Consider the following 25,576-nt stretch of genomic DNA (forward strand, 5'->3'; position numbering starts at 1 on the left):
TTTTTGGGATTACTGTGGACACACTGGATCTTCTACTCCCACGACCACATTTAAAGGACTATTTGTATTACACATGTATGTTTTCATGTCCTGTGTAATAAAAAGAGGTATTTTTAGTACCGCAATGTCTACACATATAATAAGTAAGAAGAACACACAGTGGGAGAGTAGATGTCACATTCACAGCTCTACTATTGACAGGTTTAAGCTAATGGTGCAAATGAGAAGTGACAGAATGAATGGAGCTGTCAATGAATCCCTGAACAGGATTTCTAACACAGTCCATTAGTGGTGTCTAATAGCAACACATTGATCATTGATCTCCAATTAGACATAAGTTATGCACTCAGAGGCACATTTTCAGATGACACTCTTTCTGTGGTTATAATAATTTTGTGTTTGTATTCTGTGCTGCACTACAGTGAATGTGGTGGGTTTAAATGTGAATAATACTATTCCTATCATACTGTTCCTTTCTTCTTCCTCTTCTTTATCCCATAACTCTGCTCTCACACTGCTCAGCTCTCCCAAAAATTCTCACACTCCATCTTATCAAACCAGATCTCTGCCCTCTGTGTCGATGGAAAAGAGCAAACACGCATCTATCGTCTGCAGCTGTTCAAATATTGTGACATGTGATCTCTGGCGGGCACAAAGAGCGCTTGTAATGAACGACAGGGACACAAAGACTGGGAGAACGGGGAGCTCATCTCTGCGGCCCGTCCCCACCTCTCCACCCAAACACACAGCATTGTGTTTGCTGTGCATTCTGCCGCACTTCATGCAGCGCTGTTGTCTCTGAGAAATGTCCACACATGCAGAAAGTCCACACGCACAAAGACACACAACCTTCGGCTACTGTGACCACTACACCACCCACACTCATGTAAGACAAACATGACAATCCGGATATCAGGGAGAAGCACTCTCCATATTGAATAAACAAGACATTGAGCTGTGGTTTTTGAGCATAAATCTTATCAAAGGAAGACAGGCCGAATGAATTCCTTATCTTCTGAGGGAACAAAACTGCTTTTGTTCTTCTGTTTGCCCTCCTTTGTTGCTCCTTGACAAGACGTTCAGAGCAATTTATTCATCCCAATGCCAACACTTAGATTCGGGAGCTTCTAACACACCCACAGATGGAGATCAAACATTGAAACCATCAGTCTTTGTACTAAGCCTTTCTTTCTCTTCCTCCAGTCATGCTTTAAGCACTTAAACTCAACACCTGGAACTGTACTAAGATCTGAAGGGATTATCTAAAGTAACATTCAACTTATCTCTGAGATCAGGAAATGAAATTGACCTTGATGATTACATGTCGGCACAACGAGCTAAATGCTAACATTAGCGTGTTCACATGCTAAAAAGATGAAAGGTTAAGGGATCATCAAGGTTGGTTTAGTTCATCTTGAGGGGATAAAGAGATAATACACTGGAAACACAACAACCTGAACCTCATGTTGGCCCAGAACAGGAAAACCTTGATTTATATACTGTTAGTGCTGGATTAAAAGTTGGTAAATACTAAAGTAGCTAGGTTTCTATTTCTTTTTCCAATTGCTGCAATAATTGGTGAGACATTTTATCGAAAAACTCAATTTTACCTGGAAGAAATTCAGGGGATCACTAAAAAGTCTCACTCTCAAAGCACAAAGGCAGAAATAGTTGCTGAGATATTTCTGGACCCAAACTGACTGACACTGCCACCCCTTCAAATCACCTCAATCATGACCAATTATCACAAATCCAACTGGTTTTATTTTGTTTTTTTTAGCCAAGGTAAGGCATGAAAATACTTTCTGGTATTTCCTCCAGCCAACATGCCCAGAATGCCCTCTATTTAAAGCAGTTCAAGGAGAACAAATTACATGAAATTTCTATTCAGAGCCTGAGAGCTTTGGATGTCAGCATTTATCCTGCTCCCATAAGCGCTGCAGGAGAAAAACAACATGTTCAGAGTGAAGATAAATGTTATCTGCATATCTACATCTTGGTTGAAAGCCGTGTCACAGGACCACAGTATAAATACTGCAGCTTTGTTTGGAGTGAGAGACCCAATAAACTTATTCCCATAAACAATTCTTTATGCTGCAGGATATGTTTTACACACACACACACACACACACACACACACACACACACACACACATGTTTAATGCGAACATCATCGCAGCCAAATGTATCAAATTGCGAAATGAAAAACAGATCAGCAGAAAACGCAGCCTTTCAATTACACTGAGAGAGACGAGGGAATCACGTCAGAGTGCAGCTATTCTGCTAATCCCAGAGTTGAGGCATGACCTCACTGAGGAGGCCTTGTACGGTGTGTGTCATGTCCGCTTCCTTCTCGGCTTGATGAGGCTCTGCAGACTTGATTCTTCATCATGAGGCACAAAGGTATGAAATGCTACTTTGGTGTGTCTGGATACAAACACTGAACATGGCTCTAAAACAACTACATTTGTATACTGTTCAGTCGTTTATTGAGATCTCAGACATAATACTATATACCCATGTCAGGTTTCTTTATTTTCATTTCACTCTCAGAGCATAAGTCTGTTCATCCTCACAAGAAAGAGGATAATTCAAAAAATGATTCATAGAAATAAAAAAAGACTTCTTACTGCTATCAACTTTCAGTAATCTTCTTGTTATATTGTAATACATCTCCGTCAAACAGCATTTCTGTGGAAATGTGTTTGAAAGAAGAATACTTTCCAGATGCTGGAGTAATTAGGCTTCATAAAAGAACGGAGACTTTCATCCAAAAATTACCTAAGTTAAGATGAATGCAATTTAAATATATGATACTCTCTCTTCTGGAATGATTGTTTACTTCAATGTAAAGCAAATGATGAGCCATAGTCATCTTGAATAGTCTTTGAAGGTTGAAGCTGAAATGTTTGACTGAATGGTATCTTACAATTTCTATTAGCTACAGTCAAAAGCAGATTTATTTTTACAGTTGTGGAGATGTTACTGTGTTCGTACTACTTATGTTAGGTTCAGTGGGCTACCAGGGTTCTCTGTCATGGTTTAACTGCTGCATGATTGATAAATGGAATCAGGTTTCGCAATTATTTATAGCTATTACAAAAGAGAACAACGATAAATCAGGTGTAATTTAACTTTTGTTAAGGCTTCTTACCAGCTGCTTTTTTTTTATTACCATACTTTAGTGATGTTGGCAAATAATCAAGGAGCTTTTTGTACATTTTGTGATGCTACATTTGCCAACATTCATATTGAACGCTGCTTTCTCACCAAACCACATTGTTCAAATTTCATCAAGTCAACAAGTGGCTTCCAATGAAGGGAAGTGTTGTTTGTATTTCACTTTCACTTTTTTTTCTTTCATTGAAGTTACATAAAGAAGCATAGCCTCTTGCACCAACGATGAACAGCGCTCTTGGCAAAATTGGTAAGTAGCCTAACTAATAGGTAATGCTAATACAAGCTAGGCTATGTGTCAAAAGCAGAACTTATAAATGGCTCCTTTTTTTGATTGAAGCAAAAATAGATCAATATATGTCATTGAAAATAACCATCAAAGTGGAGGGTAAACTCAGAGACAATCATTCATTTGCCAAATGGGTTTACAAAATATACTCTTTTTAGGGTACATGGACATATTGGCATCCGTCCGCTGCTATGTCAAGCCTTAGCAGTTTCCCTCCTGGGTTATGAAGTTGTGTTTAATTAAGGGCTGTGTTTTACAAGACCTTGAATGCCTGTGTGTGTGAGAGAGTTTGCGTATATGAATCACATTTGGCTTGCAGCTTTCATCCTGACATCAGCTCTGATCTGTGACCTCATGTCTTTGTTTTCTCTCCCTCGTTCCCCTCTTCATCTCACACAGCTTTTCATTAACGGGACGAAAAAGAAAGGTTATTATCACCTCTTTAAAACACTCCACCTGAACACGGAGAAAAAGAGTGATCCCATTGGACATTTACTGCACACGTCAGTCTGTAAAAAAAACTTGAATGACATAATTTTAAGAGCTTTCCATTCAGTTGGACTGATTATACTTCATCTATCATACAGACACTGTGTTGGCATGCGGCTAGAATGAATGAAAAATAACATAATTACAATGTGCAGTAGGCTATACGTCTTGTATATCAACCTCATGTCACCCAAAGAAACAACACTCATTTCAGACTGAGCAGGCATCCCATAATTTTCCCATCCAGTGAGGGTGTGGAGCAGCAACTTGGGTAACTCCAAATCCTGTAGTTCAGCCTCGCTGTGGTGTGATTTGACAGGTTGCTGTGGTAACAGTGCGTTTTCGGACATTGGCGCTGTCACCAGCTCGTCTCAGTGCGGCTGTTCACATGAGATCTGTGGCGACATAAGTGTCAGTCCTGTTTTTTTTTAATGTGTAATAGCTTTCACATAAAATAGGGCTGAGAAACTTTAGTTTAAAGGGATAGTTCAACATTTTGGCAAATTGGTCCATTGCCATAATCCATATAGTCTTAGCAGTAGGTCTGTTACCTTTATCTGTCGGTGCAAGCTATTTAGTTTAGTTTTAGAGGTAAATGCAGAGACTGCTTGCTGAAAAACTGCCCCCAACGGAAACGCGCATTAGTGGTTTTGCATGAATTTACCTCTAAAACAACTCTGTCTTGTAACCTTCCGTTATTGTCTCATAGCGTGGTGAATGTGCAGGTCACAATTTGTCCACAGTGTTTTGGAGTTGTTGGATTGTGTATTTGATGAGTTTGATGAGGGAAACCAAGAAATCCCATTAGCCAATAGCCACGTAGTGTAGCTCTGAGCAGCTCGCGGCTCTGCTCCGCCGTTCTAAAAATAGCTTGCACCGACAATTAAAGGTAACAAACCTACCACTAGGGACTATGGCAATGGTCCAATTTGCCAAATCATTGAACTATCCCTTTAAGTTTAAGCACTGACAAGCAACAACAGGTAAGATTGTCCCTCTGGTGCTGATGGCTGTGCCGTTGTGCTGTGGCCTGAAATGAACTCCCTTTCTCTCCCCTAGCTGGGGAAAAAAAAAAAAAAATCACTGAAGGCAAGAATAAAATAGAGCTCAACCACACCCATCGTACCCAACCACACTCAATAGGGCTTTACACAAAATACATCTGGGGCAAAGAAGATTCCCACAATCCATGTGGCAGGTTGGCCGGAGCTCAACCGGTTCAAGGAGGCACAGAGATGTGGATTATGAAAATGGCATGAACATTACTCTTTGCACACAATCCCTCCTGTTCTCTCCCCCGCTGAGGGCTGCTCACGCTCAGCTCTCTGCGTCTGTCTCGGGTGTTGAACTTGCATGAGTGCCCAGCTGGAATCCCCACCCAGTCAGAAAAAAAAAAAAGTCTGCGTTTAATCCAGCTGGGACTCCACATCTGTACTGTATGGTCTAGATTTTTACGACAGCACTGCTACACGAGCACAGGCCCACCAGTCCCTTGTGTCAACTGGTTACCAGGTTACAGGAGTGTTTGTTTAGCAGTGTTGTGATGAAGAAGCCCCATCCAAGATGTGAAAAGTGTGTCAGCGAAAAATAAGATGTGATTTATTTGGATAAAATGTCACAGTAGTGATAAATATTTGAAGGCAGTTAGATAAAATTTTACAAATGACTTCATTTCTCTTCTTGTTCTCATAAAGTCATTTTGAAAACACTCAAGGTTTTCTTGGGCTCGCATGCAAGGACAGTCAACAAATATAACTTCGACAAACTATGTCATCTTTTCTTTTTCTGTTGACAGGAGTATTTTACTGATTGCTCGCTTATGTGGCTGTTATGGATATGCGATGACTTCATGTGATGCTAAGCTTCCCCATTGACTGGTGTGGGTGGGGCCATGTGACTGATATCATAGTTCACAACAAACTATGACACAAACTGATGTGTTAAAAACATCGTAGCCCATGAAAGTTAGCTTACACATTTTTGCATTAGGCTTTTTGTGTACCTTTCTTTCCTGAATATGGAATAAACTGAGAAACTAAGAAATAAATTAACAGTTTTTTTCAAAAAGCAACAAGGACGTCAGTGAATGAAATCATATGCGATAACAAATTCCCTAATGAAAAATACAACCCTGTAAGTTGTAGTTGTTGTTTTAATGAACTCAAATTCACATTCACATTCATCAAATACACAATTATGAAACACTCTTTCTACCTCCGGGTGACCCCAGTGTGACTGACACACCCCGCCTGTCTGAAAGCTGATCCGGGTGGGATTGGGAAGAAGAACCAAGGAGACAGCTGCTCTTAAAGCCTACGTCCAGTTTGGACTCTCTGCCCTCCCTCTGTGCATGTGTGCGTGTGTGTGTGGACATGATGGTTATGTGCGTATGTGTTGTGCATCTATTTCTGAACACCTGACCCTGTGTCTGACCCCATGCCAACTGCCCCCCCGGCCTGTAGATGTGTTGAGGCGTGTAACTTCAGCTCCTTCAGCTCCTCTCAAAGTTCAACGTTGCCATATCCTGTTTTCTGCCTCTCTGCCCCGACCGCCTCTGATCTTTGCTTCCTGCTGGCCCACTTCACACACACACACCTGCACACACACACACACATGTGCATACACCTGCGCACATGTGCGGTAATACGTATGCAGTCACACATGCTGTTACATACACACCTTCACTTTTCTACAGCAGGAAATATCTGAAAGTAGGATTGATGTTTTTGAGGCAAGATGTTTTTAAAGGGATAGTTAACCATTTTGGCAAATTGGCCCATTGCCATAATCCCTATAGTTTTAGTAGTAGGAGTTGTTTTTGAGGTAAATTCATGCAAAACCGCTGATGCGCGTTCCTGTCAGGGGCAGTTTTTCATCAAGCAGTCTCTGCATTTGCCTCGAAAACAACTCTGTCTGGTAACGTTCTGTTATTATCTCATAGCGTGGTGAATGTGCAGGTCACAACTTGTCCACCAGAGCGTTTTGGAGTTGTTGGATTGTGTATTTGAGTTTGATGAGGGAAACCAAGAAATCCCATGAGCCTCCGTAGCGTAGCTCTGAGCAGCTCGCAGCTCTGCTCCGCCGTTCTAAAAATATCTTGCACCGACAATTAAAGGTAACGCACCTACTGCTAAAACTATAGGGATTATGGCAATGGGCCAATTTGCCAAAATGTTGAACTATCCCTTTAAGTGAGTAATTTCTTTTTAGCCATTTATGTAAACATGACATTGACATCACTGATTAAAGTTGGCATGGCTAATGCAGCTGTTTTCCTATCCAGCAGATACAGAAAAACTAGCATTCTTTTGGAGTCATGTTTCGGGCACCAGGCGAAACTATATCCCCAAAATGCAATCTCCTTATAGCTCTATTTTGTTCTCCAACAACTTTTGCATTGCATAAAGTCTTGGTTGCCAGCCAAATGTACTCCCTACATACTGTAGATAAAGAAAAGCCTGTAGCAGATCAGAACAAATGTACCGTAGTCTTGTCATCTATGTATGGCGGTGACTATAGGTGCTCGGTTAGGTTGGGATTTACTGTCATAGAAACAGCTGCTTGTAGGTTATAGGGATGCAGAAACCACCCTGGGTACAGTTGTAGGTATTGGAAAAACTTTGGACTACAAGTTGCCCTTTGGATATGTTTGTACCATCTGAGCTTCTTGTCACCCACAGAGCACAGTGTGCTGAGGTGTAAACAAAGGACATGTGGGCAGAAGAAGACGGCACATCTGAGGGTGGATCTATCGGAACCATGAATCTCAACATTCGCGGCTGTGATCTAAACTACAGCAGATGTGTCTGTCGATTAGAAACATCGCAAACCCCCAAAAGGCGTGGGGTGTTTCTGTTTCCAGACGTTATTAACGTTGTTTACTGACAAGCTCGATCGCTCTCGCATGAGGCATTGCATGAAGTCACGTCACGGTTAACCGTTTTTACATGCGTGTCATTGTACTAAATCAGCATCGTATCAAACGTGTTTCTGAGGCTGTTGCGTGTGTATCTAAACAGAAAACAGATACATACAACATTCACTTGTATTTTTAACATTATCATTTAGGGCTCATATGTAATGTTCTTGGAGTTAAACGTTTCTAGTAGTCATGTGTGTAACTCAGTTGTATAAAGGTCTTCTTGTCCTTCATCATGTCCGTCCTCATCAGGTGTCAAGTCTCCACAGACTTAACAACACTCATACGTGCTTAAAGATGAAAGTGGAGCAATAACTCTCACGTCCTGTAAAAAGGAGCCATAACTCCCTTAGTGGAGGGGAGGGCATGGGAACAATAATGTCCGATGAGCTGACGGACATTAGTTTGGTTGTCTCAGTGTTGACAGTTGTCTGCAGTGTAAATAAACACTGAAACCAAAGAGATCAAAACTCGGCTATTCTGTGTATTTCCCGTGCAATTTGTTAGTAATATCTATTTATGATTTAACATTCATGTATGTAAATAAGTACAAACACAAGAGTTTCGGAGAGCTGTGCATGGAAACCACAGAAGTTTTTGGTTGCTAAATTCATGAAGTCGACCGAGGTGGTCTCAACCACAGCTTTATAGCTGCCGACAGCTTCAAGAACTTTTTTTTTTTGTGTGTTAGCCAGATACCAGAAGGAAACTCAAGAAGTTCAGTTGGGCTCAAATCCAAAATCAAAGCATTTTGAAACAAGATCTGTTGGGGGTGGTGGGAGTTGATTTATACCAATGAGACAAATCCAGCATAAACAAATGATAAATGTGGACAAATGTGTTGAAACTGGGCTGGCTAGGCAATGGAAAAAAACCTAATATCAAAGATTTAAAGGCTCTCAGATTTCCTCTCTGTCTTATTTAACCTTGCGGTCCTTCAGCTGAACGCAGCACACTGTAATTTGCTGATGTCTGCTTCCAGCGAAGGCTCTGCCAGTAACAAACTACTCAGCTCGATTGATTTTTCATAAACGATGCACAGACCCCAGATAATCCTCCTCAGATCAGGAGGAGAGTCTCCGTTCCGTTATGGCTATAGCACATTTATTTATATAATGGGCGGCGAGTTGTCTGAGGCCTTGATAGAAGATGCAGAGAGATGCTGAGAATATTTATAAGAATATTTCCCATTACCTTTTTCAAAGTAAATTCCCAGATGTGTTTCATGGCAACTGTGCCCAAAATGTTTTTGGAGCCTGTGGTTGCTCCATAGATGTGATTATTTATAGAGCAATGTTTAGTCACAGTGTGTCCACATCCACAATCAGGTCTGCAGGGATCACAATAATGATACTTTATGATCCGACGGTACAAATTCCTTCCATCTACTCCCACAAGCAGCCAAGTGAAGGAAATCTCCAACAAAAGCAGCAGTTTTTTTTAGAACATGGACTCAGAGACTAATTACATTTGTGATAAAGAAAAAAAAAAAAAGTGTGCAGGTTAGTTGTGCAGTCAACCATGATCTACAAAAGGCCAGTCAGACCAGACAAAACACACCCCTGCAGCGTCCATCTGCTGACCAAAACAAAGCTATTAGGGAAAAATAGCTTAACAGGATTATCTGATCATTATCGTCCGGACTGTTCACAACCAAAAACAACATTTCTGAAGCTCTTCAAAATGTTAAAGTAAACAGTCTGTGTACAAGGAAAGCCTAACTTACCCAAACAGACATAAAAAAGTCCATATGATTTCACCACTGCTCCATCTTTACGGTTCTGTAACTACCCTCAGTCTGCACTTCTGGTGGCTTTACAGTGCACAGTGCCTGCAGACACCCAACCCTCGCTCACTCATGTGCTCACTCACGTTACAAGTCATCTGGCCAGTCCTGCCAGAGCTGCATTCTGCTGCTGCTGCTGCTGCTGCTGCTGCTGCTGCTGACTCTCCTGTAAATGACCAGAGGCTATAGTGTGTAAGACAGCAGTGCAGAGAGATCCAGTGTCTGCCAACAGGGATTAACGCTGTCAGAGGATCAGCTGTGGCATAGCCCACTGCACTGGGCGGCTTTATTAAGTTACCACCACCGCCACTGGGCTGTATACTACTGGTGCACTGACTTCACATAAGATGATGCATCTGTCTTGCTTTAAGGTGGAATTAAACCACTGGGCTGAGATTGGAAAAAGGTGACAGTACTAGATGACCTTTACCCTACATAGCTCCACAAAAAAAGAAACTTAACTTCAACTTCAAGCTCTGATTTTACAAATTCAGTGCAGCTTTCTGCATTGCCACACTACAACAGTCCATGTTCCCATCAATTAAATGGAGATAATCCAATAATTTGTCACTCAACCACGCCTCTTATCAAGCACAATAAACTAGAGCTGCAACACCTAATCGATTAATCGCACAAGAATCGATTATTAAATCAATCGTCAACTATTTTGATAATCTAATAATCGGTTTGAGTAGTTTTTTAAGAAGAAAAGTCCAAATTCTCTGATTTCAGCTTCTTAAATGTGAATATTTCTGGTTTATTTTGTTCCTTTATGACAACAAACTGAGTCTCTCTTCGGTTTGTGGACGAAACAAGAACTTTGAGGACGTCATCTTGTGGTTTGGGAAACACTGATTGATATTTTTCAACATTTTCAACATTTTATTGACCAAACAACTTATCGATTAATCGTTTAAATAATCAACAGATTAATCGATAATGAAAATAATCATTAGTTGCGGCCCTACAATAAACATGTTTAATGTGTCAACCTCTTGCGGCGGAGCGGGACAACAGTGTGTCTGTGGGAGAGAGGCCTCGGCAGCAGCTGACGGGCCAGATCAGCATCTGAAGTCAGAGCAGAGGGCAGCTGCCGAGCAAACGGGCAACCCTCTTATGAATGACAGCTATTCACCTCCGCCCCACCCCACCCACCCCCCGTGAACATCACATGAGCGCTGCCTCCTACTCAGCTACACAATATCCAGCTGTATCTTCTGATACAGTAGAGCTGACCGTGGAGAGGCAGAGCGAGGAAGAGAGGGAGGAAGAGAGGGAGGGAGGGAGATGGAGATAACCTGCACTGTGACCTTGAGGACAGCGATCATCCCAGTGGCGACAAGAAGAGGTGGACAAATCTGTTGGTAAGCCGCCGTGGTTACCTGACCTGACACGGCAGAGAAGTGCTATGGTGGAATTCAAGGCAGCTGCTTCTGGTTTTAACTAAGTAAAGAGAAAATATAGTTCTGTGTCATGCAGCAGTAAGTAGGGCAGCACTCGCCACTGGCACTGGGAAAAAGGAAAAAAAAAAACCACATTGTATTTTTTTCTTCATCCTCCTTTAACCTTCGCCCTTATTTCCCACAGCTGCTTATTCATCTGTTATGAAAACAGACCACGCTGGGGGTCCATGCCCGCTCGCGAATATGTCACCTTTTCCTCACAAGACTTTTGTTGTTTGTTGCACCTCCAGCCCGGAAGTCAAGGTCTCAGTGCCCTCGACTCCCCCTCTTCTAGATGTTGTTGTGTTTCCTGATGGCAACGTCAAGACAGAGAGAGAGAGAAACTGACCCAATGACGGAGCAAAGACAAGCTGCACACAGGGAGGGCCGCACTGCAAAAAGAATACAACAACAATACAACAAAACAAGAATATTTGTCTTATTTCTTGTCAAAATGTATAATTTCTAGTCAAAACTAATCCACTTAAAATAAGACACATCACTTCAAAATTTACTTGTTTTTAGATCATTTTCACTTGTTTCAAACAAATTTTCACTAGAAATAAGTAGAAAAATCTGCCAGTGAAAGCATGTCTTTTGTGCTTGTAATAAGAAAGAAAAACTTGCTCCACTATCAGATTGTTCTACTTATTTCAAGTGAAAATATGTTTGAAAGAAGTAAAAAGTGTCTAAAAACAAGCTAATTTTTATGTGATGAATCTTATTTTGAGTATAATTTGATTTGTTTTGACTAGAAACAACATTTTGACTAGAAATAAGACAAATATTCTTGGTAAGATGTTGAGTTTTTTGCAGTGTGGTGGAGCAGGAGTGGAGATGATAAAGTGAGGGGTGGGGGTTGTTTTTAGACAACAACAACAACAAAAAGAGCTGCAGTGACAGCCGCAGAAAAAGAGAGGAGTAGATGATAGAGAGTGAGATATACTGTATGAGGTGTCTGGGTACAGCTCAAACCTTCACACACACACACACACACACACACATACACACACATGTACACAAGTGAGACTGCGAGGGTGAAAACAGTGACATCCCTCGGCGGCGGCGGTGGCGGTCGGCTCTGAGCTCCACACTGCAGAAGATGCCTGGATGCTGCAGTGTCTCTGTCAGCCAACCAATCCTGCTGCTGCCTGCCACTGATTCACAGCCACAAACTCTGATGCTGTGTAGCAGCGCAGCAAAGCAGAGCAGAGCAGAGCAGAGCGTTGCGTAATTTAAAAAAAGAAAAATGCTGGTAAACATGGAGGAGGAGGAGGAGGAGAAGGAGGAAGACCACCTCCTCCTCCTCCCACAAGAAACACCACTGCAACAGCTGTGAAGGATGCTGCCGTCGAAGGATTCACACCACAGGAATGTCTGTTTTTGACAGACAGCTGGAGGAACTACACGTGCTTTGCTGACAAAGTACACACAAACACACACACAAATGCGCACACATGCGCACACACACAGAGTAAACACCTCCCCAGGAGAAAACAAACAAACACACACACACACCTTGGTTACCAGAAGATACCTGCCTGTGGTGGAGAAACAGTTTCCTATTGCATCCCACATTCCTGAGATGTGACTCTCATTACAGTGACTGCCATATAGAAACACAACACAAACACACACACACACACACACACACACACTTCATGAATGTGCAGCTGATTGCCGTGCTACTCACAAGTTGCTTCTGAATTCTCTGCCGGGATCAGTGAAAAGACAAGATATCCTCTTTCCTCGTCATCCGTCAAAGGATTTGTTTCACACTTGGCCTCCTCCTCCTCCCTGCTGCTGCTCCGCTTGTCTCTCTGTCTTTCACCGGCAGACTAAAAAGCGAGAGGGCGCTTGAAGACACACACACACACACAGAAAGAGAGAGAGTGAGAGAGAAATCTGCAGTGCTGGAACTCTGTCAGTATGCTAATGCCTGGATCTGCTCTGCCTCCCTCTCTGTCTCTCCTCCTCCCTCCCTCCCTCCCTGGCAGTTTTCTCCAAGGTCAGTGGGCAGAACTGCCTGTTTGAATCCTCCCTTGGTGGAGTGACTGCTCCCCTCCTCATACCACCACCACCCTCCCTCCCTCCCTCCCTCCCTCCCTCCCACAGACTGGACACACGGGCAGTAATTACCGTCATGATCCAGATTAACTCCTGGGTGTGCTCTTGTTGTGTTATACGCTGGGCTAGGCCGGCCGCCGGGGCTGGAGTCAGCGAGCTGAGCCGAGCCGAGCAGAGCTGAGCTGGACTGGGACAACACACAGACGGGATTACTGTTGGGAGGGAGGGAGGGAGGGAGGGATGTGGTCCGTGGAGGAGTAGACCCCACAAGGAGGGCCAGAGGGAGCAGCCAGACGGGACGAGATGGGACGGGGCGATCGTCAGCTCTGCAGGGAACAAGAAATAGAGAGAATGAGACAAAGATACTGGACTGTAGCAGAAAAAAAAGGACAGACACAAGATATCTCTGGTATGGTGAGAGTTATAAATCCTGGACTTATACTGTAGATATAAAAGATAATCACTTGGATTTTTAACTGATTTGCTTATATTATGGGCAGAAACTAAACAGAGGAAAACAAAAACATGCTAAATAAATAACCAGTCTAGTTGCAGTGTAATCTCCTGCTGGAGTCTGACACGGTGTCACAGAGTGAGAGAGAGACCAGAGTTAAATAGCTTAGGACTGGCAGCAGATCAGAGCCAAGGAGACTCAGGAAGTGATCACCTGAATAAACAACCAGTCTCGCCGTTTAAATACTAAACGCCAGATCATTTATTATTATTTCCCAGTCTGGCAGCTGTATATTATGAACACAAACTGTGCAGCGACGTGTATGTGTGTGCACTGTGCAGTGTGTGGTAATATACCTGCTGACTTGTGCACTGGTCCAACCCTGCTGTACTGTAGAGGGAGGTCAGGAGATTTGCTGAGTGTTTAGCTGCATCACTCAGTAGCTTTAGATCCTGTGATGGGATTAAGAGGGGGGGGGAGCGCCGTCTGATGGGATGAGACAGAACTCGATACATGAGCAGGAAGTTCTCCTCCGCCACAAGGAGAAAAGAGTGAACCCACAACAACAGACTCGCAGCCAGCCGATCACAGTGGTTGACGGAAATTCAATTATTAGTTACTGTATGAAGGAAATGCTGCCTGGTTAGCATTTATATCAACTGTCACTGTCTGTTATACTCAACTTATAAGAAAAAGACACCTAATTAAGAAGAGATCAAAGTGGAATCAGCTGTCACAGACTGTATTGTCAGAGGGATTTTTAAAATGACACCTTCTCCTCCTCCTCCTCCCATTATTATTTGACGCATTCATAAATCCCCCATTTAAAAGTGAAGGGCTAATAAAACGGCCTCCTTGCAGAGACGCCTATAAAACATCCATGGGAACTGGTTACATCATCTGCAGCAAGGGAGCAGTCTTTGTTGTTGTGACTGAAGTGGAGCTGGTTTTCTTGAAACGTGCTGCCACCCTCTGGTTGTTTTTGGTAAGTGCAACACACCGTGAGTATGCAATTTAAGGACATGAGATGACATGAATGTGTGTCAAGTGAGTCCACTCGCAAACAAAACTGATGATGAAAGTGAATGAATAAAAAAATACAAGTACTTGAAATTCACACAAACGTTTCTTTTTTGTATTTCAGTAAGTTTGGAACAGCATGCGCAAAAAACAAACAAAAGAAATACAATAATTAAACATGCAACATCAATCAAAAATGGAAAAGTTGGGCCCGCCAACAGATTGTCTTTTTACAACATACAACAGATAGAAATAGATGAAAAATAACAACTAAGTTTTTTTTTTAAATTCAAAACAAAAAGCAACTGAGGATGGGCACATGTAGTAGATGGGCTGTTGTTACAGTACAGAGCCAGCAGATGGAGGCAAACAGTGTGAGATTGCTAACAAGACATGAAACACTGAGGTGAAAAAAAATGCACAACCAGAATCTGAACTGCGTTTGATCAACTGGATGTTACGCAAAATTTCAGCTCCCACATCGGCAGCCATGACAGAATATTTAGGACTGCTGTGGATCTGGAGCGATTGTTGCATGTTAGAGCTGGTGATCACAGAGTGAATGGCAGTGAAAGTAGGACACACACATACAAACTCATACACACACAGAGATTCAACTGTGCGAAGCCTCATATACTCAATCTGTTCAGGTGAGTCCAGAAGGCACGTCACATTACGGAGAACAAGAGAAGATGGGTGAAGAACGCTCAGGAAACATCTGTGGTACGTTTTCAGCTCACTGCCAAAAAAAAGTTGGTGTTGTGTGTGTCATAAAAGATTGATAATCCTCCACGTAATACTGGCAACACACCCCCAAAAAACATATGTTCAAGGTCCTGCCTTTAAATTCCATAATTTCCTCTTTTATTTCATTTAAATAAAATATAACTCCAGGCCCCAAAACATCACAAAAATATCAGGGATGGGGTAAAAGGGAGGGGAGAGGGGTTCATGTCCAAAAAAAAACAAAACAACAACAGGTAACCTAGAATGATTTCCAACCAGTACAATGACTAATAATAGACATTTAAGGTGAAACATTATTACATGAGGCAAGGTCAATCCAGAGAAGAATTTAGAAAGCACATAAAAAATGACCGGTTGAAGTTAATCATTAGTGACAGCAAAATACAGTACACGTTTCTCCTTCCTGTGCTATCGGAAAAAAAAGGCAAAGCAAACTTTTAAATACTGCATGAAATAGAGATGGTGATTCAGTATATAGTCAATAATACAGGATAGTGTTAAAACAGAATACTGGTCTCTGTGACTTTCCCTCATTAACAGTTCGTCCACACGATCTCTCTCAAAAACTTTTGTCTTTTCGCTTGATTTGTCCATTAGCAATCTCTTATTTTGAAAGACCTGAGCTGTACCAAGTAGTCTGCATACAGTGCATCGATTACAGCCAAAAAAAATACTGAGTACATACAGCACTATAACTGTACATCATTGTCAAGTACATACTGTTGTTGTTGTTATTCGCTTAGGATTTGTAACACATTTTGCCTGCCTCTGGAGTCATGTTGGAAGATTTATTCGTTTCAAGGCCATTTTTCTGTCTGTTAGCTGCTAAATACAAAAAAAAAATTAAAAACAAAACAAGGTGCAAGATGGGACTTGAACGTGAAAAAGCAATTATCATGTAGTGTTAAGTCAACAAATATCAACTCAGACTAACTGTGCTACTGCAGTTAAGTAAGAAAAGAAGGAGAAGAGGTGGGTGTTTATGAGGGTTGTTAGTCTCTATGGATGCCCCCCCTTTTGTGCGTCCTATCTGAACTAGCTTGCTGGCTGTGAACTTGGACCTTACTGTAGCCTCGTACAGTAGAGACGGGGTCAGGTGAACTACATCACAGTGTCAAGGCATAGCATGGCTCATCATGGCAGAAAACACTGAGTAGCACCTGATGGTCATAAAAAGGTTTTTTTTAAGGGCCTTGTAATGGAAAAAACAACAACCAAACACCTGTAATGGTAGGGTAAAAGTAAGAAAATGTCTTTGAAAATTACATGTCATGTGGGGGGTTTATATCTGGTAAGTGAAGGCAGCATGAGAATGAAATCATGGAATCACAGAATGAATACTGAGTCTGAAGTAAATGCAGCAAAAAAACGTCCAACGTGTGGATCCACGGTGGCCAAAAACTCGGCTACGATCCTTCCCAGGATCCTCCGCACGTACACACACGCACACAGAGCGAGGTGCAGGACAGAAACACAGGCAGGACGAGTCCACACGTGTCCCTTCATCTCAGTCCAAAAAAGGTCCAACATTATTCTGTTCAGTTCACATTGTTATGCGTTATTTATTTCGTAACACTGTCTCTGGTTTGCTAATCCGATTCTGTATCGACCATCACATTGTCACTGTTGTGTTTTTCACTTCACTTTTAGCAGGACTTATCTCTCTGCTGTACACCCTCAGGGACTTCCATGGGAAGCATTGTCAAGATTAGGCGAAAGCAGGCAGGCAGGGTCAGTGGCATGACTGGTTAGAGCTACAGACTGGAGGCCGAGGGGGGTCGGTGGTGGTCGTAGTGGTGGTGGTGGTGGGGGTAGGGGGGCTTCAGCTGTGGTAGCTGGGCAAAGCTGCCTGTTTCTGGGAGAGACGCAACAGCTCCTCCCTGATGGCCTTGATCAGGGAGGCGGAGGAGTGGGTCGGAGGCGACGTATCCAGGGGCGGCGGGGCTGATGACAGATAGCCCACCACGGGGGGATCTATGTGGGCCGGGGGCGCCGTGGGCTCCCTGATACCACTTCTAGGCATCTGGAAGATAGAGGGGGAGGAGTAGTCAGGAGGACAGTCCAGGAACTGAAGGCAGGAAAGACAGGAAAAGAGAAGAAAAAGAGGGAGAGGAGGAGGATAAAAATGAGGAACGTGGAGGAAAAAGGTGTAGAGACATGATAAAGTAGAAGGAAAAAAAGCGGTCGAACATTTTTCTGCATTATTAACCCTCCTGTTGTCCTCCTGGGTCAAGGAAGGAAGGACAAAGAGAAAGAAGGAAGGAAGGATGAAGGGAAGGAAAGAAGGACGAAGGGAAGGAAAGAAGGACAAAGGGAAGGAAGAAAGGAAGGCAAGAAGGACAAAGGGAAAGAAGAAAGCAAGGACAAAAGGGAAAAAAGGAAGGAAGGAAGGCAGGCAGGAAGGACAAAGGGAAAGAAGGAAGGAAGGCAGGCAGGCAGGAAGGACGAAGGGAAAGAAGGAAGGAAGGAAGGAAGGAAAGAAGGACGAAGGGAAGGAAGAAAGGACGAAGTGAGAGATGGGAGGAAAGAAGGAAGAGAAAAAGGAAGGTACGATAGATGGAGGGAGGGAACAGATTGGGTCAAGGAAGAAGAAGAAGTAAGGACGAAGGGAACAAAGGAAGGAAGGACTGAAGGAAGTGAAAAAGGAAGGAAAGAAAAATGGAGGGAAGGAACAGATTAGGTCAAGGAAGGAAGCAGAGGGACAGACGAAGGAAGGAAGGAAGGACGGAAGGAAGGAAAGAAGGAAGGAAAGAAGGAAGGAAAGAAGGAAGGAAGGACGGGAAAAGGATTGTGGAAAGAAGGGAGAAAGGAAGGAAGGAAAGAAGGGAGAAAGGAAGGAATGAAAGAAGGAAGGATGGAGGAAGGGAACAGAGTGGGTCAATTTCACCCAGAAGGACAACAGGAGGGTTTAAAAAAACAGGAGGGAGATCTTTCAAAGGAAAAGTCCCCGTTGGCAATAGAAAAGTTAAAAGTTTCACAATTGCACCTCATTTCATTTCAGGTTTAATGAATCTGAAATGAATAAACCTGTGATTCACTCACTGCATCTTTTTCAGGCTGGACCCTGGAGAAGTTGTCGTCGTGGTAGTGGTTCCAGCCGATGCCTCCGTTCTGGCCCGGAGCGGGCCGGACCCCCGCTGGGTAACCATTCATCCGGCTGGACAATCCCACCTGGGTCAGATGATGGAGCTGGGCGCCTACACACACACAAATACACACACACACACACACACACATACACACGCCACATCAGAGCTACAGTACGGTGCCTAACACTCAATCCTCAGTGGCCCCTCTTGATGCAATCTCACTTTGATGCAATCTCTACAGTGTTTGCAAAGCGCTCTTAGCTGAGCTGCACTCTGTATGAGAAACGCCAGAATCCATTTCTATTAGTCCAAGTCACATGATTGCAGCAGCATCACGCCAGCTCCTTTAATAATTCAAGACAAAGACAAGGCTCTTTCAGTGTGACGGGTTTATGGGTGAAGGTGTGTGTGTGTGTGTGTCTGTGTTAAAGAAATAGTGCAGTGGCCCACATCCAGACGAGATCTAAAATAATGTCCACAGACAAAAACACTCTGTAAGGAGTCGTTTCCAACCAAACCTCAAATGTTCATGCTTTAGATGTGTGTGATTCTTTTTGTTTTTTGGGGGGAACAAATGTGTTTATTGATGTTTCAAGCTTTACATACTTAAACACACTTACAGAATTTTTCTTATTAAAAGCTTTAAATTCTTTTGTTCCATATCTGAGTAAAAAAAACAAAACAGCAAAAGGCAAGAAAAGAGAAACAGCATGAACAGAGAACCTATCACCAAGGTGGTTCCTTATTCTTATGACAGTGTCAGAGGTCCAAAAGTTAAAATAAATTATTAGAATAGTGATAATTATAGATGTGTGTTTTTAATCTAAAATGCTCCATACTTAAATAAAGCCATGAGATAGTGGGATGGATAATATCTGCATGAGCTTGTGTGTGTGTGTGCAGTCTTGTTCTGCCGTACCTGTTGTCCCCCCCACCGGTCGTGGTCTGGCGGATGAGGGGAGCTCATCGGCGTACAGGCCCCTGCTGGAGTACAGGCTGTCTGGCTGGAGCTGCTCGCCGTGCCCTGCTGTTTCTCCTGGTGGCAGGAAACTAGAGCCAAGGCCTTGCCTGAAACACAAACACATTCATTTTCATTCACTTACTTAATATTCAATAAAAAAACATTTAAAAGGTTTTTTTTTCTCAGTCTGTAAAATGTCAACTGAGGGAAAATACAGTCCATGTCCAGTATTTTCTACAGAAATGTGCTGATGCTAGAGACCAATCACGCTACTTTGTGGTTAGGCTAACCTTATATTGTAAAATGAATGCAAATTTCCATGCATGTCAACCTTCAGATTTACAGATAAGCTGTGTTGTGTATAAAGCTTCACAATTCACAAGCACTTTATATATAACAATGTGTTTGACAGCTGCTGACTGTTTTATTTCCACTGGGATCATATTTCCACTTGTGATAAGTTGCTCAAGCACAAATACAGTTACAGTACAGTACGTGTCCTTTGGCTGCTCAGCTCTCCAGAAAATGAATGAACTTCATATAAAAAAAAAGAAAAGCTGTTTATATTTTGGGCTGTGTGCCTGCAGAGTGTGAGAATCTGTGTTATGAATGTCTGTGCGTGTAGAGGTGCCTCGCTGGTCTTTTTGGACCCAGTTAAGAGACCACTGCTTGGACCTGATCCATTAAACCAATAAAATAAAGATGATGCGTCCTTCATTATTCATGAGGCGCAATGCGCTGGCTGCACCTGAAGGAAAACATCACCGCTGGTGAAGTGGTGGAAATCAGGCTGCACTCACTGATCAATAAGAAATCGCTCTGGTTTATGAAGAGGTGAAAGTCAAATGAGGATATTATTAATTTATTTAGACATGAATACTCAATTTTCAGACTGCTCTACTGACCTCGGTGTCAGGCCTTGAACTGGCGCGGGGGACATGCCCAGCTCCGTGAATCTCTGTAAGGGCGGCAAAAAAAGGACACATGGAGCTTAGACACAAGTGAATAAAAGGCATTAATGACAAAACATAAAGAGCAGATATCAATTGCGTTTGTGCTTCTCAGGAATTATCAGCTTACAAATACAATTCATACCACAGTATATCAAGATGTAGCAGAATAAAATATTATATTTATCGATATCCCTTGTGAAAGCAAAGCAGCACTATTCCTATTGTTATTTACAGCATATCTTGAAAGTGGGCCAAGCTATGCTAATTTGTTTCTTTAGTTGTGTTGGATATCCTCCTTTTTTTTAACTGCTCAACTTTTACAGCATGATAAAGCACCGAACCTGAAAAAGCAGAACCAGCAAATAACTTTTCATGGCTCCACTGCTCCGTGTTACTGCTCTGTCTCTCTCTCTCTGTCAGCGGGTGAAAGCCAGTTGGGGCATATTAGGGACAGGACAGTACTTAATGCAGTTTTACAGCTGTAAAATGCATTTAAATTATTAAATTAGCATAGTGATAATTAAGCTATAGACAAAATAGGAATAGGTTTTGTAGTACCATGACACAACACAATGTTACCATAGTTTCTGTTTGCTGTGCTGCTACTTTTCCATTGAGAGTGTGGAATGCATGGTTGTTTTAGTCATAATGCTGACAGCATATGTAGGCCTCACTGCTAATCTAATCTGAGTGATTTAGTGGGCAACAATCTTTACAGTTTCCTGTACCACTAATATAAAGCTCTTCCATTTCTAAGCAAGTCATAACTTTCCCCCTTCTCATATAATACCCATGGGTACTGAAAACATTTATACAATTTTAGCTCAACTCACCACCCGTCAATGGGAATTTCAAAGCCTGTTCAATGCTAAAGATAACTTCTCCTATGTCTCTCGACAAAGTGTGTTATACATAACGCAGTGTAAATATAACATAATATATACTGTACAACTGTGATGAAAACTGAGTTTGGTGTTCAATCTTTCTTCAGAGCACGTTGACAACGGCATGTTCTGTGAAACCAGCCCATAGTGACAGGAGCTAATGCAGATCGAGCATATGCAGGGTACATTACTGCAGAGTCTTAGGAGATGTAGATAGCTGACGGGGGTTGTAAGGTCGCAGCTCTGTGGGGGCGACAGATGGAGGAATACTTAACTGATTAGTTTGCTAAGAGGACACGATTAAACTCCAAGCTATAGGCTTCATGCTGGGAACGAACTAAAAAAAAACCTTTAGAAAGGAGATAGTGAGATAGTGAATACAAGGGATTTGACATGCGCCCGTTTCCTGTGCAGTGTGGCTGTTACACAATTCAACAGGGATCCTGCCTCTGTTGGTCAGTCGTAACATAAAATGACCTTTAAAATTAACAGATTCAAGACAGAATACAGTTTACCGGATCTTAAAGGGATAGTGCAACATTTTGGCAAATTCGCCCATTACCATAATCCCTATAGTCATAGGAGTTGTTATCTTTAATTGTCAGTATTTTCAGAACTCCAAAACGCTCTGGTGGACAAGTTGTGACCTGCACACTCACCACGCTATGAGATAATAACGAAAAGTTACGAGACTGAATTGTTTTGGAGGTAAATGCAGAGACTGCTTGCCGAAAAACTGCCCCCGACGGGAGCGTGCATCAGCGGTTTTGCATGAATTTCCCTCTAAAACAACTCTGTCTGGTAACGTTCCATTATCATCTCATAGCGTGGTGAATGTGCAGGTCACAACTTGTCCACCAGAGCGTTTGAGTTGTTGGATTGTGTATTTGATGAGTTTGATGAGGGAAACCAAGAAATCCCATGAGCCTTCGTAGCGTAGCTCTGAGCAGCTCACGGCTCTGCTCCGCCGTTCTAAAAATAGCTTGCACCAACAACTAAAGGTAACGAACCTACTCCTAAGACTATAGGGAATATGGCAATGGGCCAATTTGCCCGAATGTTGAACTATCCCTTTAAACTACCAAAAGATTTGATGCCAGGGAGAACTATTTGTTTCTTCCACAGTGCAACATAAAAAGCAGGATGACGGTTAATGCTCTATCAAAAGCATCCCATAAATAGATTGAAATGCCAGGGATTGCTACTTACACCAGGGAAAGGGCCGAGACCTTGGTAGGAGGGACCCCAAGGTCTGGGGCCCCGGCCTGGGGGGCTGGAGGCAGGGGGGGGGTTGCTGCCGACCCCAGGGAGAGTGATTCCTGCGGTGCTGCTCTGAGAGGTGGGCGACACGAGGGCAAAGGCGTCGTCCAGCAGGGAGTGCATCTGCTGCCGCGCCTCCTCAATGGAGGGCTGAGGGGGCATGTAGGGGGGCGGGGGAGGGGCGTGACCCGGCGGAGAAGAAGCAGGACCCAGGAAGACGTCGTCGGTGGGGGAGGGGCTCCTGTGCGGGGATCCTGGGCCTTGGTCTGGGTCCGACTGGGATAAGCACAAAAATAATTACTTACACAGAGTACATACAGGAATATTGAAGTTAATTTCAACACTGGCTCCCAGTCAGCTACAGAATAGATTTTAAAGTTCTGCTACTGGTTTACAAATCACTGAATGGTTTAGGAATACATGAATGACATGTTAGTAGAGTATAAACCCAGTAGAGCTCTGAGATCTACTGACTCAGGTCAGATAGTAGAGCACAAAGTTCAAACCAGACATGGTGAAGCAGCATTTAGCTGTGATGCTGCACGGAAACAAACTACCAGCAGAACTGAAATCAGCCCCAACTGTGAGCACTTAAAAAAAAAAACATTTCTCTTTTCACGTGCTTATAGCTGAGCTCTTTTTAAGAACTTAAAACTGTATCTATTTTCTTTTATTTGCTCTTGCTTTTAACTCTTTTTTGTGTTTGTTTTTATTCTGTTTTATGCTTCTCTTTTAAAAAAAATGTTTTGTCTTTATGTAAAGCACATTGAGTTGCCTTGGTATGAAATGCGCTATATAAATAAAGATGCCTTGCCTTGCCTTGCCTACCTTTCTAAGACTTTTTCAAGACCTTCTCAATATTTTTTAATCCGTCACCGCCACTTCAAGCTGTAACCATTTACATCAGTGATACTTTTAACGTAACAGATTTAGTTTGTGATAAAGACTATACTGTAGACCACTATGATACAACAGAATTCAAAACAGGCTGGGGGCGTCATGTGACATATGGTGCGTTTGTAATATGCACTGGGAGCGCCAGAGCGTACTTTGTCCCTCTGAATTTCCGCCCGAGTGCGCTTTGTTTTTTAATTAAACGAATAAATTCACACACTTTCACAATGTTTTTTAGGACTCAAACTTGGACATTTCAGGAAAAAGATACCTTCAAAATTCAAGACTTTATAAAGTCGTGAAAATACTTTTTAATACTTTTTAAGGGTCTTAATTTTCCCAAAATTGATTTATCACCTTTTAATACTTTTCAAGACCCCGCGGATACCCTGTTGCAGGTCTTATTGTATGTATCGGATGGATTTTAGATGAGATGTTGTGATTCTTCTGCACCACTCACCACGTAGGCCACGTTGTTGACGCCGGGACACTTCCTGTAGGCAGCGTCACTGTCGTCAGTGATCAGGTGGTCTTTGTCTGCATCCATCATGCCTCCGTTCAGCTGGTCCTTCATCCTCTGTTTCGGAGAGCGCCTCCCTCGACCACTGAGAATCAAATCGAGAAATGTTTATTATATTATGGAGAAAATAACCACGATACCAACCCAGGAGCTTTGACCTATTAGACCATTAACCTTTTCTTTGATTCCATGAAGATTGAGGGCATCTGAGTGTCTGGATCCAGGATCTTATCTATCTGTATCTGTGCTTTCTGATAGATACGATCCTGGTCCTTCATGTCTGCGAGGCCACTGGTGACGTCATCCATGGCGGGGAAGTCGTAGTGGCCTTTTCTCTTGGCTCGCAGACGGATCTTGTTACGGTGGTGCTCGATTTCCGACTTGTGCCTCAGTGCTACCTGGATCTGAAGGGAAAAATACACTGTTAGAAAAACTTGCCTAAAATACTGCATGTAGAAATCACACGCACACACTTTACCTACTTGTAATTAATAACGAAAACCTATAGCAGTGTCAGAGAGTTAAAGGGATAGTTCAACATTTTGGCAAATTGGCCCATTGCCATCCTTATAGTCATAGCAGTAGGTTCGTTACCTTTATTTGTCGGTGCAAGCTTTTTTTTAGAACTCAGAGCTCAGAGTTGTTTTAGAGGTAAATTCATGCAATACCGCTGATGCGCGTTGCCTTCAGGGGCAGTTTTTCAGCAAGCAGTCTATGTATTTACCCTGAAAACAACTCCGTCTCGTAACGTTCCGTTATTATCTCATAGCGTGGTGAATGTGCAGGTCACAACTTGTCCACCAGAGCGTTTTGGAGTTGGAGTTGCTCCACCGTTCTAAAAATAGCTTGCACCGACAATTAAAGGTAACGAACCTACTGCTATGACTATAGGGATTATGGCAATGGGCCAATTGGGCCAAAATGTTGAACTATCCCTTTAATGTATATCTTAAAAAGTAATTTGGAAAATTTGTCCTCAAAAGTATTTTTAGGTAATAAAGAAGAAGATTTAACAACTTTGTCAGCATCTGATTCAGTTTTTGGCGCCCTTGACAAAACAGATGAGACGAGACGCGTTCTAAAAAAGTCCAGGAAAGAACAAACCTCTTTGTTAATTTGGTTGGTGTCTGTCAGTTTGCCATTGACGGGCGGGCTGTGCAGCGGTGGGACCGGCATGGGCTGCATGGCAATAAGCTGGACTTTGTTGGGCAGCCTCCTGCTCGCATCGGTGGCGCGAGACATCCGATCGACATGTTCAAAGATGGACGCTGAGGACAGATGTTCATTTGTGCCGTTCATAGGTGGAGGACCTGAGGAAGGAGGAAAACAAGTATGAAAACAGAGGACATAACTCAGGAGTGGAGTTGCTAGACGTCTAACTGCTAATGAGACGACACAAGCGACAACAGAGCGTGAATCTTCTCTGATTTACCTTTGACTGGCATGACTATAAAATGTGGAATAAATGTTTCGGGTGGTAACATGAAAATGGACAAGGATTTCTATTACCAACTTCCCGTCAAACAACGGATTTTCCCTTTGTTTGTGAAGGGGATTGTTTCTACGTTGTGAGTGACAGCTCAGCAGACAGTGATGGATGGTGAGAACAAACCGAACACAAAGCT

General features: G+C 42.7%; 2 protein-coding genes across 4 annotated transcripts in view; both read right to left on the reverse strand.

Moving 5' to 3' along the window:
- The window catches only part of mical3a (microtubule associated monooxygenase, calponin and LIM domain containing 3a), a 96,071-nt gene extending 82,980 nt beyond the window's left edge, over positions 1–13,091 (reverse strand). The window contains exon 1 of the mRNA XM_085780005.1: positions 12,796–13,091. The gene's annotated coding sequence lies outside the window, so the exon portion shown is untranslated. The remainder of the gene's footprint in view (positions 1–12,795) is intronic.
- A 1,663-nt stretch (positions 13,092–14,754) lies between these two features.
- The window catches only part of LOC146986264 (UPF0606 protein KIAA1549-like), a 38,891-nt gene continuing 28,069 nt past the window's right edge, over positions 14,755–25,576 (reverse strand). Inside the window, exons 16-24 of one of the 3 annotated variants that reach the window (XM_085780018.1) lie at positions 25,056–25,261; positions 24,126–24,355; positions 23,892–24,036; positions 22,487–22,813; positions 20,346–20,398; positions 19,399–19,547; positions 18,433–18,587; positions 17,206–17,458; positions 17,025–17,167 (exon numbers count right to left, since the gene is read on the reverse strand). In XM_085780018.1, the coding sequence (XP_085636144.1) occupies positions 17,213–17,458; positions 18,433–18,587; positions 19,399–19,547; positions 20,346–20,398; positions 22,487–22,813; positions 23,892–24,036; positions 24,126–24,355; positions 25,056–25,261 (1,511 nt within the window). In that variant the 3' untranslated portion in view covers positions 17,025–17,167; positions 17,206–17,212. Of the gene's footprint in view, positions 17,459–18,432; positions 18,588–19,398; positions 19,548–20,345; positions 20,399–22,486; positions 22,814–23,891; positions 24,037–24,125; positions 24,356–25,055; positions 25,262–25,576 lie in introns of all 3 variants that reach the window. The other 2 variants (XM_085780019.1, XM_085780020.1) reach the window with 2 other exon arrangements.

This window comes from Trachurus japonicus, chromosome 6, assembly GCF_045865225.1.
Source record: "Trachurus japonicus isolate A0001 chromosome 6, Traja_1.0".
Classification (NCBI taxonomy): domain Eukaryota; kingdom Metazoa; phylum Chordata; class Actinopteri; order Carangiformes; family Carangidae; genus Trachurus; species Trachurus japonicus.